General features: G+C 48.5%; 1 protein-coding gene across 1 annotated transcript; it reads left to right on the forward strand.

Moving 5' to 3' along the window:
* Positions 1 to 4,725: 4,725 nt before the first annotated feature.
* On the forward strand, positions 4,726 to 13,153 carry mtnr1ba (melatonin receptor type 1Ba). Its single transcript, XM_089014304.1, has 3 exons — positions 4,726 to 4,900; positions 12,453 to 12,646; positions 12,713 to 13,153. The coding sequence occupies exons 1-3, from the start codon at positions 4,726 to 4,728 to the stop codon at positions 13,151 to 13,153; spliced, it is 810 nt and encodes a 269-aa protein (XP_088870430.1).
* Positions 13,154 to 13,402: the final 249 nt, after the last annotated feature.

Here is a 13,402-nt window from a genome sequence, read left to right on the forward strand (position 1 = left end):
TAGTATTTCACAAATGTCCTGCTCTATTATTACGTATTTATTTATTTTATGCTGTAAAATATTTAAAAAGTGCTTGAAAACAGTCGTTTTCTAGACTCGGAATGGATTTAAAAAAACTACATTGATTATAATGGACAGTGCTGTTTCGGTTTTGGAACAAATCAGTTTTCGAACAAACAGTGAGCTGCTGTGACTCAATAGGACTTCACAAATAAGGCGCACCGGTGTATAAGGCGCAGGGTCATCTTTAGAAGAAAATGAAGGATTTTAGGTGCGCCTTATACAGTGGAAAATACAGTACTTTACAAAAAAAACATCCCATCTCTCCCGACTGCCTTCCCATTGTTTCCTTTTGTAAATTTTAAAGTGTTTGTACATATTTTGTATCATAGAATAACTTGACTTGTCATCAGGTGTGTGGCTGGGGGCAAAAACGGCGTATACGTATTTTTATTTCATGTGGAATGTGCCCCCCTTCAACCATGACGAGTATTATATCAAAGCAAAGCGCTGCTGTTATTGCTAATGTACTTAACATTAGGTCCTTTTATTTGTACCTTTACATATTCCAAGACATACATGGTACTTTTGACAGTATATAACGTATCTTCCGGTGTATAAGGCGCAGCGGAGTATAAGGTGCACCCCCAATGAATGGTGTCTTTTCACATTTTTTTCCATATATAAGGCGCACCGGATGATAGGTGCGTTTGTATGCATCCTTGGCGTTTGAATAAAACAGGTCCAATATGCTATTGTCTCTGGTGGCACAAGTTACATACTGTGTGAAATTTGGGAGGGAGGATTTCAGGGAAACGTGATTGAAATCCCCCGAGATGATGAACAAGGCATCGGGGGACTGGGTTTGCAGCTTGTTTACAACAGATATGAGGGCATCGGAGGCAGCGCCGCCATTTGCCGTAGGGGGAATGTACGTCGTCACGGCTATGACGTGTGAGAATTCCCGTGGCAGGTAATGCGGCCGGAGGCTAACGGCTCGCAGCTCGATGTCACGAGTGCAGAGTTTTTCCTTCACCGTGATGTGCCCAGGGTTGCACCATTTGTCATTCACAAATACAGCAATCCCCCCTCCTTTCTGATTACCGCTGCCTTCATTTCTGTCCGCTTGTACGAGTTGGAAGCCCTCCAACTCTGCGTGGGCGTCCGGAGTGATTGACGATAGCCATGTCTCCGTGACGAGTAGCAAGCTGGCTTCCCGGTACTCCCTCTGGTGCCGCGTTAGCGCCGCCAGCTCGTCCATTTTATTCGGGAGCGATCTCAAATTCCCCATGATGACGGACGGGAGAACGTGTCGGCATTTCCTCGTTCTTTTGCGGCGATCTTTCCCGGCCCAACATCCTCGTTTCCTCCTCTTCAGTTCATCGGGGATGTCTGGTGCGGCGGCCGCGAGTCCGCTATTAGCCCGCCATGCTAGTAGCTGGTCTCGACTGTAAACAATGGAATTCCGTGTGCGAGTGGATTCCCCGTTCACAGGAGCGGTGAAAAAGTAAAAAATAACGGCGATGAGCAAAAGAGAAGATGCCCATCTCCTCTCCGTAGGTTTATGGAACGAAATTAGGCAAAGCAAAAACGGAAAAGTAACAAAATGAAAAAGTAGACAAGAAAAGGAAAGAGCTGCTGTGGAGGCAGCCACACGGGGGGGCGCCATCTTGACTTGACTTGACTCGGAATCGGATTTCCAAAAGGAACACTTAAGAAAATGAGCTTCACTTTGCACCCCAACAGCCGCACCGCCATTATCAAATGGTGGCGCCGCAAAAGGTCAATTGCCCCTATCAGTAATCTTGAAAATGTACACTCGTTTCGCATGGTTCAAACGGCGCAACTGCCGTTTGAACCGGGGAACTTCGCAGGTTAACGCTCCTCGCCGGCGTTAGCATTTTAGCATGTCATTCCCCGTTGTGCACACTATTAACATGGATCTACACGCAAGGAGGATGTTGTCAAGGTTAATTACATGCCCATTTCATTTCACCCTGACCTAAGTACAACATGCTCCGCCGCTAATGCACTTCGAATGATTTATGGAGATCAGGCGTTGAATAATTCAATAGTGTCAAGTTATAGCCATTCATACACTTGTTTTCACCTCCGTTAAGCGCATCTAACCTTGGCTGGGTCGGATTTCCAGAGATGATCCAGTGGTGTTCAGGGTAGGGAGGTGTATTCTGATACACTGACGAGTTATATCTCTTGAAATGTATTTTGTACTCTATTTTCTGGTGTGTAATGAATAAATGTCGTATTTTCAAACTTCTTCATATATAAGACGCACCAAATATAATATAGATATGAATATATAAAAGTTTTACAAATATAAGGCGCACCGGAGTATAAGGCGCACCCCCCATTGAACGGTTTATTTTCAAATGTAACCTGTGACCTGTAAAATCCCGGTCAGTCCAATTCACTAGATCCGCCCCTTGGTTCACCGCGCAACTCCGCTCCACCAAGGCGAAAACTCGGCAGCTGGAAAGACTTTACAGACAGACCGACCTCACCACCCACCAGGACATGTACACAGCCCACCTCACCCACTACAAGGACTCTATCACACGCGCAAAATCACAATACTATTCTGGACTGATTGACGCTAACACTGGGAATCCACGGACTCTGTTTTCCCTGTACACCAAAATCATTCAACCCCCTATCTCTCTCCCCCCACACTTTCATTCCTCAGACACCTGCAACGCACTACTTCTATTTTTCACTGAAAAGATCAACAAGATCGACCAGCACCTCGGCTCCTCTGTATCGCCCCCCTTCCCCGACCTTCCTACTCCCTATCAACTGCTGTCGTCTTTTGAACTCCCTCAACCCTCCTTACTTTCTGACCTCTTCACCAAGTCCAAGAATTCCACCTGTCAACTTGACCCCCTCCCTTCTATCCTCATCAAATCTTGTTCACCTGCTCGCCTCCCTTTTATTTCAGCTATTATTCACTCCTCATTGTCCACTGGAATTGTTCCTGTGCCTCTCAAAACCGCAGCTGTAACGCCAATCCTGAAAAAAACTTGGTTCAGAGCTCAATGATTTCAATAACCTACGTCCAATTTCGCTATTATTATATCGATATTCTCGGGAGTCGGAAAAAATATTGATATAATCGTACTATCGATATATCCGATCCTGCGGCATGTAAATTTTCTCCTTGAGTTCATAGAAATAGTATCGTAATAAGTAGTACTATCAATACAACCGATATCGATATAATGAGACTTTACTGTATAAGGTGCACCAGACTATAAGGCGCACCTTCAAAGAATGAAACAAGTTTTCCAAATAGAATATATAATTTTTTTTACAGTTTTCTGGTGTTTAAGGTGCACCAGAGTTTAAGGCGCACCCCCATTGGGGTCAATCAAAAATGTCTCCATAAACTCCAACTAGTCCAAAATTCCATCACAAAAAAACCCTCATTTCACCACATCACTCCCGTCCTCCACCAGCTCCACTGGCTCCCTGTTAAACTCCGTATTGAATTCAAGATACAGTAAAGTCTCGTTATATCGATATCGGATATATCGATAGTCCCGGTTATATCGATACTATTTCTATGCACGCACGGAGAAAATTACATGCAAACAGGGTCGGATATATTGATAGTCCCGGTTATATCGATATTTTTCGGACTCCCTTGAATATCGATATAACGAGACTTTACTGTACTTCTGTTTACATTTAAAGCCATCCATAACCTTGCCCCCCTATCTGTCTGACCTAATTCAAATCTCCGTTCCTTCTCGGGCCCTCAGATCCTCTTCCTCCCTCCACCTCTACACGCCCTCTGCCCGTCTCACAACGATGGGGTGCAGAGCTTTCAGCCGCTCCGCTCCTAAACTCTGGAACTCACTTCCACCCAACATCCGCAACATTGACTCCCTACCTACTTTCAAATCTCACCTGAGAACCCACCTGTTTAAACTTGCTTTCATGGTCTAATTTATTATGCTGTTTTATTATTTATTGTTTTATGCATGATTTTACTGTTTTGTGTGTTTTCTTTGTTGTAAAGTGTCCTTGAGTGTTCAGAAAGGCGCTTGTAAATTAAATGTATTATTATTATTATTATTATTGAAGGGTTGATTTTTAAAGTTTTTTTCATATACAGTCTGCGGAGCAGCAGACTACAAGGCGCACCTTCAAAGAATGAAACATGTTTTCCAAATAGTATATATGATATCAACTTATAAAACTTTTCCATATATGAGGCGCATAGCATTATAATGTGCTACAGTAGAGGCTGCGGTTACAAACCATTTCTTGGGAAAATGAAGGTGTTTGTGTGCGCCTGAAAATACGGAAACCTTACCACAAGGCATTGAAATGCTAAAACTCAATTCAGTATGCACAGATAGTGACAGAATACCAAAGGCGATTTTGCAAGTTGCTTGTAATTCCACAGAGATTCGAGGAAGGGGGGAAGGAGAAGAGATGTGCCGGGGGGGGAGGGGGGGGGAGGGGGGGGGGGGGGGGGGGGGTTGGTCTGAAATGGAGAGAAATGGGGAACAGCAGCGCCGGGCAGAGAGAAAAAATGAAGGAGGTGCACATTTCTGCTGTCAAGGTCCACCAAGCACCACTCCCCGAGCACTTCCGGACCCCCTGGAAATTATGTGGCACAAAGCTCATATTAGGGACATGTCGTCGGGGAAAAGGAAAAAGAAGCAAAGAGGGGACTAAGGTGCGGGCGGACGAACGGCAATGGTCGCGCCGGACAAAAGATCCTCCTTGTTGAAGAATCAGACGGAAGCGAGCCGGGGGGGTGCACGCCCCGCATGGGCGGTCGTGGCGCTGGCCGCCGTTCTCATCTTCACCACCGTGGTGGACTTCTCGGTCATCGTCGCTGTGGTCAGGAACCCCAAACTCCGAAATGTGGGTAAGAGGCTCACGTCTATTAGGATGCAGGTATGTGTATGTGTGTATATGTGTGCGTGTGTGTGTGTTTGTATGACTAGTCTTGTGAGGACCACTAACATTTTATACCACACGTCGTGAGGACATTTTTGACAATTGAGGACTTTTTGGCCGGTCCTCACAAGTTTTTCATTCTCAAGGCTTCTAGAGGGTCGATATATGCATCTGTTAAAGTTCCAAAGAGGTCCTCACAAATTCACCCAAATGAATTTTTGGTGTTTATTTACATTTCACTTGGATACACACACTACTGTGTGTGTTTATGTGTGTGTGTGTGTGTGTGTGTGTGTGCGTGTGTGTGTGTGTGTGTGTGTGTGTGTGTGTGTGTGTGTGTGTGTGTGTGTGTGTGTGTGTGTGTGTGTGTGTGTGTGTGTGCGCGCTCTCGTTTATATGTGGTTATGTGGACAGAAACCTGTTGACACAGTCACGTCCTCGGGACCATTTGACGTATGGGGACAAAAAAACCTGGTCCCCATAAAAAAAACATATGTAAAACGTTTCAGGAGCTGCCCTGCATGTGCCTGTGAAGTTTTAAGAATAAGAATAAGAAGAAGAAGAAGAAGAAGAAGAAGAAGAAGAAGAAGAAGAAGAAGAAGAAGAATACAGTAAAGTCTCGTTATATTGATATCGGTTATATTGATAATACTGCTTATTACGATACTATTTTCATTTCTCGTGCACATTTCTAGTCTTGTTATGTATGATTAGTTCCGTTTAGTACGATTCATGGTTATTATGATAATCCGGTTCCTACGGTGCTCTTTTTCATCTCCCGCCGGTCATTTTGCTATGTTTATATTGATACAAAAGATACTTAAGGTGAATCGATATTTGCTTAGGGGTTTCTATACAATACCACCATTATTGAAATCTGTGACGCAGAAAACTTCATCAACATACGTAATGTAAACGTTGCAGTTTTAGTTTTTCATCCATGTATTTAATTGTGTTGCATTCAGATAACTTTATGGCTTCAACAATCACTGTTTTTCATATGTTTGTACATGCTGGCGTTCGTGGTTTCGTGTGTATAGAACATGGGTGGGCAAACTTTTTGACTCGTGGGCCGCATTGGGTTCTAAAATTTGTCAGAGGGGCCGGGCCAGGAGCATTTGGAGGGAGTGTTTGGGCCGAAAATACTATGAACAAGTTATGGCCATAATTTATAAAATCACTTCAAATGACTTCGACTGAGCGTATTTTACAAAGATTCCACAGCATATAGCTATAGTTTACGTTTTAAGACTTGCGCTGAATATTCATGAAGTCTTGTTTTCGAGTTGATGACGATCCCCATGTGATGTCATGTTTGGACCGCCCCTGACTGATAAAGCGACATACAATGCATTTTGGGTAATTTGTTTGGTCTGAAAACTTCGTGTTGATCCGTGTTGATGGCGAAATTAGAAGGAAAACACATAAATAACGCCAGGGTGAATCGTTGTGTGTTGCACCAAGACAACTATTTGATATTCACTGACACAAATTCCCAGCTGACAAATCAGCCCATTTCCAACGGAGCTTGGGCGCAATCTTCTGCATTTTCTGGGTGTTACATTGCTGGCCTTGACGGCTCGAATTGATATGGGAGGACTCCTTGAATCACTTGCAAACATTTATGCTTTCCTCTTCAGAACTATTTGAATCATATTCATAACTGGATGAGTAACAAGAAAACATCTTCTCCGAATCTGAAGCCATTGTTTTGATTCTCGAGCAAGGCAAGACGTCTTGGCGTGACGTCACGAACAGGGGGGTGGGACGTTCTGAAACTGACCATTTCCGGATTCATTTTGAAGTCATTTTTATTGGTGTTTTTCATTTAACTAAAAATATCAGCCTGCCTGATTTGGGTATTTTAGATGCTATAAAACGTTTTTCTGATGTCAGTGGGAAACAAAAACAAAAAATGGTGCCGGTTGTCCTTTAAATGTAGTATATACAAACCTCATAGCACAGTAAGGACACTACAACCCAATTTATTAACTGTCTTTCAAATGTGAAAAATATCCCTGATCAGTTAATAAATTTTTCTCAAGGAATATGGCGTTTACATACTATTTTGCAGATACTTGGAGGAGGAAATGGAAATAGATTAAAATAACATATGCACTGTGATTTATCAAGATTGCGTCTGTTTTTAATAAGTTTCCATCAAAGGGGCAAAGTTAAAGAAATCAACATTTATTGAAAAATTGAATCACTTTGAACATTCAAAACATATTATTACACATCGAAATATTCAAGCTCAATAATACCTTCTTGTGTTAAATTCCGCCAAATCATAGATGGTTTGTCCTGACCGCGCGCTCAAAAAACTCCTCACTGACGCCCTCGCCTTCACGCGCAAACAGTACACGTGTACCGTCGCCGAGCACACAAACATAGACTACCTGCAGTTGAAATTTGCATACTCGGCACGGCAGCCAATCAGAAGCCTGCTTCATTCTTCCGGACTTTCGCAAGCGTTATAAAGTCGTGCAATTGCATGTCATTTTCCAAAATTGATGCACAGAGCCTCAGCCCAGAAGAAAGATTCAAAAGAAGCTAGCAACATATGTGACGCTACAAAACGTAAATTTACATTAAACCGTGACTGTAAAGTGTACGTGAGACTTATGAAAGGGGCTTAGTGGCTCGTAGGAAGCAATGCAAACGTTGCATTGTGCACCGCAATGACCATCGACTACTGCAGCAAAATCTACAGCCATGCACATTTACCGAAAATTTAGCAAGGTAGCATTTGATTTTAAAAAAAAACTTTATACTTTGTGACAATGTTTTTAATGGGATTAGTTGTCTCATTGTGCTTCAAGTTGTGAAAAATGGGGCAGGCAACTTTTCGGTTATCTGCCCTGTTGTTCGCTAACTTTTTGTCATGAGTTTTAGACACTGTTTGTACTATAATTTGGGCAAGTTCGGCGGGCCGGATTAAAAAGCCTAACGGGCCGTATGTGGCCCGCGGGCCGTAGTTTGCCCATGTCTGGTATAGAACAACGTGAGTATTTTGCATTGGTTGCATTTTTGAAATGAAATAGTCATTTATAAAGTGTAAAGACGTTTTTATTTTATGCATACGTTTATTTTTCACTTCACTACTGTACAAAAAGCATACTAGATACGCAATCCATGAACCCAATGATAAAATTACATGCCATATCAAAGATCCACCATTTACGTATTGCCCCCCCCCCTCCCAGTGGCGATCCGTGCATTTCACACCTAGGCTTTCAGTGAAGTCCTACTTAGTCCCACTTGAACAAATATCCCTCGTAATACCATCATTTATTACACAACGGCTGGAGATATCATTTACAAAAGCACACGCACGGAGTACTGGCCGTGGCATCACCTTAATCGTCTACAACACAGGCTGTTTTCCGGAGCAATTACACATCAATAAATCTGCATCAGCAATTACAACTTGTCACTATACGTGATACTGCAAACACTTAAAAATAAAAGGAAATTTAAAATCAATTGTCCACAAAGTTTTATTAACTCCACCAAGAATATGCAATCTTTAACAAGATTTTACGCTAAATTCCATAATGTCAGTTTAATATAAGAAAAACAACAAGACGTTCACAAAATGAACTATTTGTTGAAAATAAAATTAAACAAATATTTTTCATTTGTGCTTGAGAATAGGCCTACATGCGACAGCGAGTTTGTGCTTTTGTAAATGATATCTCCAGTCGTTGTGTCATAAATTATGGTATTACGAGGGATATTTGTTCAAGTCGGACTAAGCAGGACTTCACTGAAGGCCTAGGTGTGAAATGCACGGACCGCCACTGCATTTAGCAATGTATCGTAATTGTTTGAACTGTCTAGAGATTATGACAAATTTGAAAAATAAACAGTTTGAAGTAAAAATTATAAAGCTTCATTCAATATTCTATGATTGTAATTCCAATTTTGAAAAATAATTTTCCACAGGAGAAAGAAGTGAAAATGATCCTGTCACATCTCGTTGCAATCCTGGGCGCGCCCCGCCCCTCCTGTCACCTCCTCCGCCAATCATGGGAGACGGCCCCTCCAATCATCATTCACCTGGGTTCCCACAGCTGATTGTCATTCACTGATTGTGCCTTCTGTCTATATCTGCCTATAGCTCACTACCGTTCTCCGTCGGAGTATTTTTGGATGTCGCCGTCACCACAACCGTGTTACCAGGTCTGCCATTGTTAGTTCCTCCACTCTTCCCTGTTTGTTATTTTTGATGCATGTTTCAGTAAAGACTCTTGCTCCTTCCAAGCCTGTCACGTCGTGTATTTTGGGTCCTTCCCCTTCGCCAAACCCCGTCGCTCGAGTCCTGCCTTTTTTGCACTCGAGCGTCTTCACACAATACTCCGACCACCCATGGACCCCGCCGGCGATGACAGGTATTTTTCCGCCCTTGTTCAAGAGGCGGAGCGTTCGAGCCAGCTGGCCCAGGCGATCGAGGAAATGCGCCACGTTACTTCCTCGCTGGCTCAACGCCTCAAGGAGATGGAAACATGCATCGCCACCCTCACCGTCCCTTCCTCCCCGCCCGTGGGCAGGCGCAATCCACCGCTGCCCCTACCCTCACGCTACGCAGGCGAAACCGGGCGCTGCGCTCAATTCCTCATGCAGTGTGCGCTCATGTTTGAACAACATCCTGACGCCTACGTTAGCGATGAGGCTAAGGTAGCCTTCATCACTAGCCTGCTCGCGGGAGAAGCCGAAACATGGGTGCTGGCGGTACGAGAGTCCCGACCGGAGCTGTGCGCCTCATATCAGGACTTCGTGGCCGAGATACGCCGAGTGTTTCACCATCCGGTGACGGAGGTCGAGGCGGAAGGGAGAATCCTCGACTTCGTCCAAGGGGCCCGTTCGGCCGCAGAATACTCCGTCGCTTTCCGGATCCAGGCCGCTGGCAGCGGCTACGGCGACCGAGTGTTGAGGGGGGTGTTCCGTCGCGGCTTGAATTCCGACCTAAAGGACGAGTTGGCTACCCGCGACGCCGGCACCACCTTCGACGACCTCGTCGAGATAGTCATCGGCTTGGATCATCGTCTCCGGGAGCGGCGAAAGGAGCTAAGCGACCGACGGCCCGAGGAACCCCGAAGCCGACCTTGGTCGACCACACCCGGCAGCGACCGCGCGCAGCCCCAGGAGGGACTCCCCTATGGTGATAGGGGGGGGGAGACGACCGCGCCAACCCGAGGGCTGGTCGCACCCGAGGCCCCCAGCATAGGACCCACGGCCCATGTAAGTCCCCGCCGAAACGGCGTCCGTTGGGGGCTAAGTCCACAACACCTGTCACGCGGTTGGAGCTGGAAAGTGAACTATTTGGCCCCTCCAGCTCCCAAAGAGTGCGGGCGCTAGTTGACTCGGGGGCCGACGGGTGCATCATCGACCGCCACTTGGCCGACCTTTTGGGCTGCCAACTCATCGATCTCCTTCCCCCTAAGGAGATCGTCGACCTGGATGGCCGATTGTTAGCCCGGGTCACCCATCTCACGGCCCCACTTAAGCTTCGAGTGGCAACCACGTGGAGCACCACCAATTTTTTGTTATGCCCTCCCGGAACGCGCCATTGGTTTTGGGTCTCCCCTGGCTCAAGGCCCATGACCCGTCCATTTCTTGGGAGGGCCCCACCATTCAGGGCTGGTGCCCCTACTGCTACGCCAACTGCCTGCGGTCGGCAACGGCAGGGCGAAACCCCTCCCGCGGTGGCCCGCCCGAGGCCATCTGCCTCAAAGGCGTGCCACAGTGCTACCACGACCTGCGGGAGGTGTTCAGCAAAGACAACGCCCAATCCCTGCCGCCCCACCGACCGTATGACTGTGCTATTGACTTGCAGCCAGGGGCTCCATTACCAGACTTTACCACATTTCACAACCGGAACGGGAAGCCCTGAGCACTTACATAGACTCCTCTCTAGCGGCGGGACTCATTCGCCCGTCGCGTTCCCCGCTGGGCGCAGGGTTTTTTTTTATCGATAAGAAGGACGGATCCCTGCGCCCATGCGTTGACTACCGGGGCCTGAACGACATCACCATCCGTAACAAATACCCTCTCCCCCTCATGGATTCGGCCTTCGCGCCCCTTCAGTCCGCCACCATTTTTTCTAAATTAGATCTTCGTAGCGCCTACCATTTGGTCCGTATCCGTGAGGGGGATGAATGGAAAACAGCATTCAAGACACCTTTAGGGCACTTTGAATACCTGGTGATGCCGTTCGGGCTCACGAACGCGCCCGCCGTTTTCCAAAATCTGATAAATGATGTGCTCAGGGACTTCCTCAATGTTTTTGTTTTCGTTTACTTTGATGACATTCTTATTTTTTCTCGCTCTGCAGAAGAGCACCGGCAACACGTCCGACGGGTCCTGGCGCGGCTCCTGCAAAACCGGCTCTACGTGAAGGCAGAGAAGTGCGACTTCCATGTCCGCTCTCTGTCATTCCTGGAGTTCGTCGTGGAGCAGGGGCAGCTCAGGGCCGACCCCGCCAAAACCAAAGCGGTGGTGGAATGGCCGATCCCAGAGACGCGCAAGCAGCTTCAGCGGTTTTTGGGGTTTGCCAACTGCTACCGCCGCTTCATTCGCAGGTATAGTCAGAAGGCACTCCCCCTCACTAACCTCACGTCCACCAAGCTCCCATTCAGGTGGACTCCCGATGCTGAGGGGGCATTCAACCGCCTCCGTCGTGCCTTCACCAATCCCCCTGTCCTGCGTCATCCCGACCCGGAGCTCCCGTTCACGGTCGAGATTGACGCATCCGAGTCCGGAGTAGGGGCCGTCCTTTCCCAGCGCTCTCCCACCGACCAGAAGCTACGCCCATGCGCCTTCTTCTCCCGCTGGCTCAGCCCCGCTGAGGCCAATTATGACGTCGGAAATCGGGAACTGCTGGTGGTCGTCCTGGCCCTGCAGGAATGGAAACACTGGCTTGAGGGAGCTAAACACCCCTTCACCGTCTACACGGATCACAAAAACCTGGCGGCCATCCGGTCGGCCAAGAGACTTAACTCACGGCAGGCCCGATGGTCACTCTTCCTCACCCGTTTTGACTTTTCTCTCACCTACTGCCCAGGGTCACAGAACACCAAGCCTGACGCCCTATCCCGTATCCATGAGCCGGCAGAAAGGGAGGAGACCACTGCCAACATCCTGCCGGCCCAGCGCATCCTGGGCGCCCTGAGGTGGGAGGTTGAGAGAAAAGTCCAGCAAGCCCAGGGAACTACCACCATCCCCAGGGGCTGTCCCAAGGATCACCTGTTTCCCCCCCCCCCTCGATGCACTGAGGTGCTCATCTGGGGGCACACATCTAAGATAGCCTGCCACCCGGGGGTCAACAGGACGATCCAACTCATCACCCAACGGTTCTGGTGGCCGGGGTTCAGGAGGGACATCACCCTCTTCGTGAAGGAAGGCCTGCCCGACCTGCGCCCGTGGGAAAGCCTCCCACCAGCCCCTGGCCGGACTCCTCCAGCCCCTACCGGTTCTGGCCAGACCCTGGTCCCACATCTCCGTCGACTTCGTGACAGGCCTCCCCCCCTCCCGTGGCAAGACGGTCGTCCTCACCGTAGTGGACCGATTCTCCAAGTCGGCCCACTTCGTTCCGTTAACCAGGTTGCCGTCCGCCACCGAGACGGCTCAACTCCTGGTTAAGCATGTCGTCCGTCTCCACGGGATTCCGACGAACATCGTGTCGGACCGGGGACCGCAGTTCGTGTCCAAGGTATGGTAGCGTTTCTGTCGGTCCCTAGGGGCATCGGCGAGCCTTTCGTCTGGTTACCACCCCCAGACCAACGGACAGACGGAGAGGAAGAACCAGGACCTGGAGGCGGCCCTCCGGTGCGTGTGCCTCCACAACCCGGCGTCGTGGGCCCTGCACCCACCCTGGGTGAAGTACGCCCACAACTCCCTGGTCTCCGCAGCCACAGGTCGGTCCCCATTCATGTCCGCCTGTGGCTATCAGCCGCCCTTGTTTCCCACACAGGAGGGCCAGGTGGAGGTCCCGTCTATCGATCAATCATCACCTCAGACGGGCCCACAGAGTCTGGAAGGAGACCAGGGACGCCCTGTCACGCACCGCATCCCGGAACCGGCGGGTGGCAGACCGCCATCGGCGGCAAGCACCCAGCTACCAGGTCGGGCAGGAGGTCTGGCTATCCACGAAGGACCTTCGGCTGGCAGGGTCCTCGCCCAAGCTGGGCCCACGCTTCACGGGTCCCTTCCCCATTGAGGCCATCCTCAGCCCGGTCTCGGTGAGGCTCCGGCTACCACCCACCATGCGGATCCACCCCGTCTTTCATGTTTCCCTCCTCAAGCCAGTGGAGACCAGCCCCTTAGCCCCCACGCCCGCCCCCCCATTGGACGACGGACCAGTCTACACCGTGCGGGAGATACTGGACTCCAGGCGCAGGGGCAGAGGAGTGCAGTACCTGGTCGACTGGGAGGGCTATGGACCTGAGGAACGTCAATGGGTCCCACG

This window comes from Hippocampus bargibanti, linkage group LG14 (genome assembly GCF_051943395.1).
Source record: "Hippocampus bargibanti isolate YZ-2025 linkage group LG14, ASM5194339v1, whole genome shotgun sequence".
Classification (NCBI taxonomy): Eukaryota; Metazoa; Chordata; class Actinopteri; order Syngnathiformes; family Syngnathidae; genus Hippocampus; species Hippocampus bargibanti.

Bases quoted from the DNA above. Each gene is read 5' to 3' on its own strand.
- mtnr1ba (XM_089014304.1), top strand. From the start codon at position 4,726: ATGGTCGCGCCGGACAAAAGATCCTCCTTGTTGAAGAATCAGACGGAA. The intron at 4,901-12,452 runs GTAAGAGGCTCA...ACTTCGTGACAG, and splicing joins CCCCAAACTCCGAAATGTGG to GCCTCCCCCCCTCCCGTGGC. The intron at 12,647-12,712 runs GTATGGTAGCGT...TACCACCCCCAG, and splicing joins GACCGCAGTTCGTGTCCAAG to ACCAACGGACAGACGGAGAG.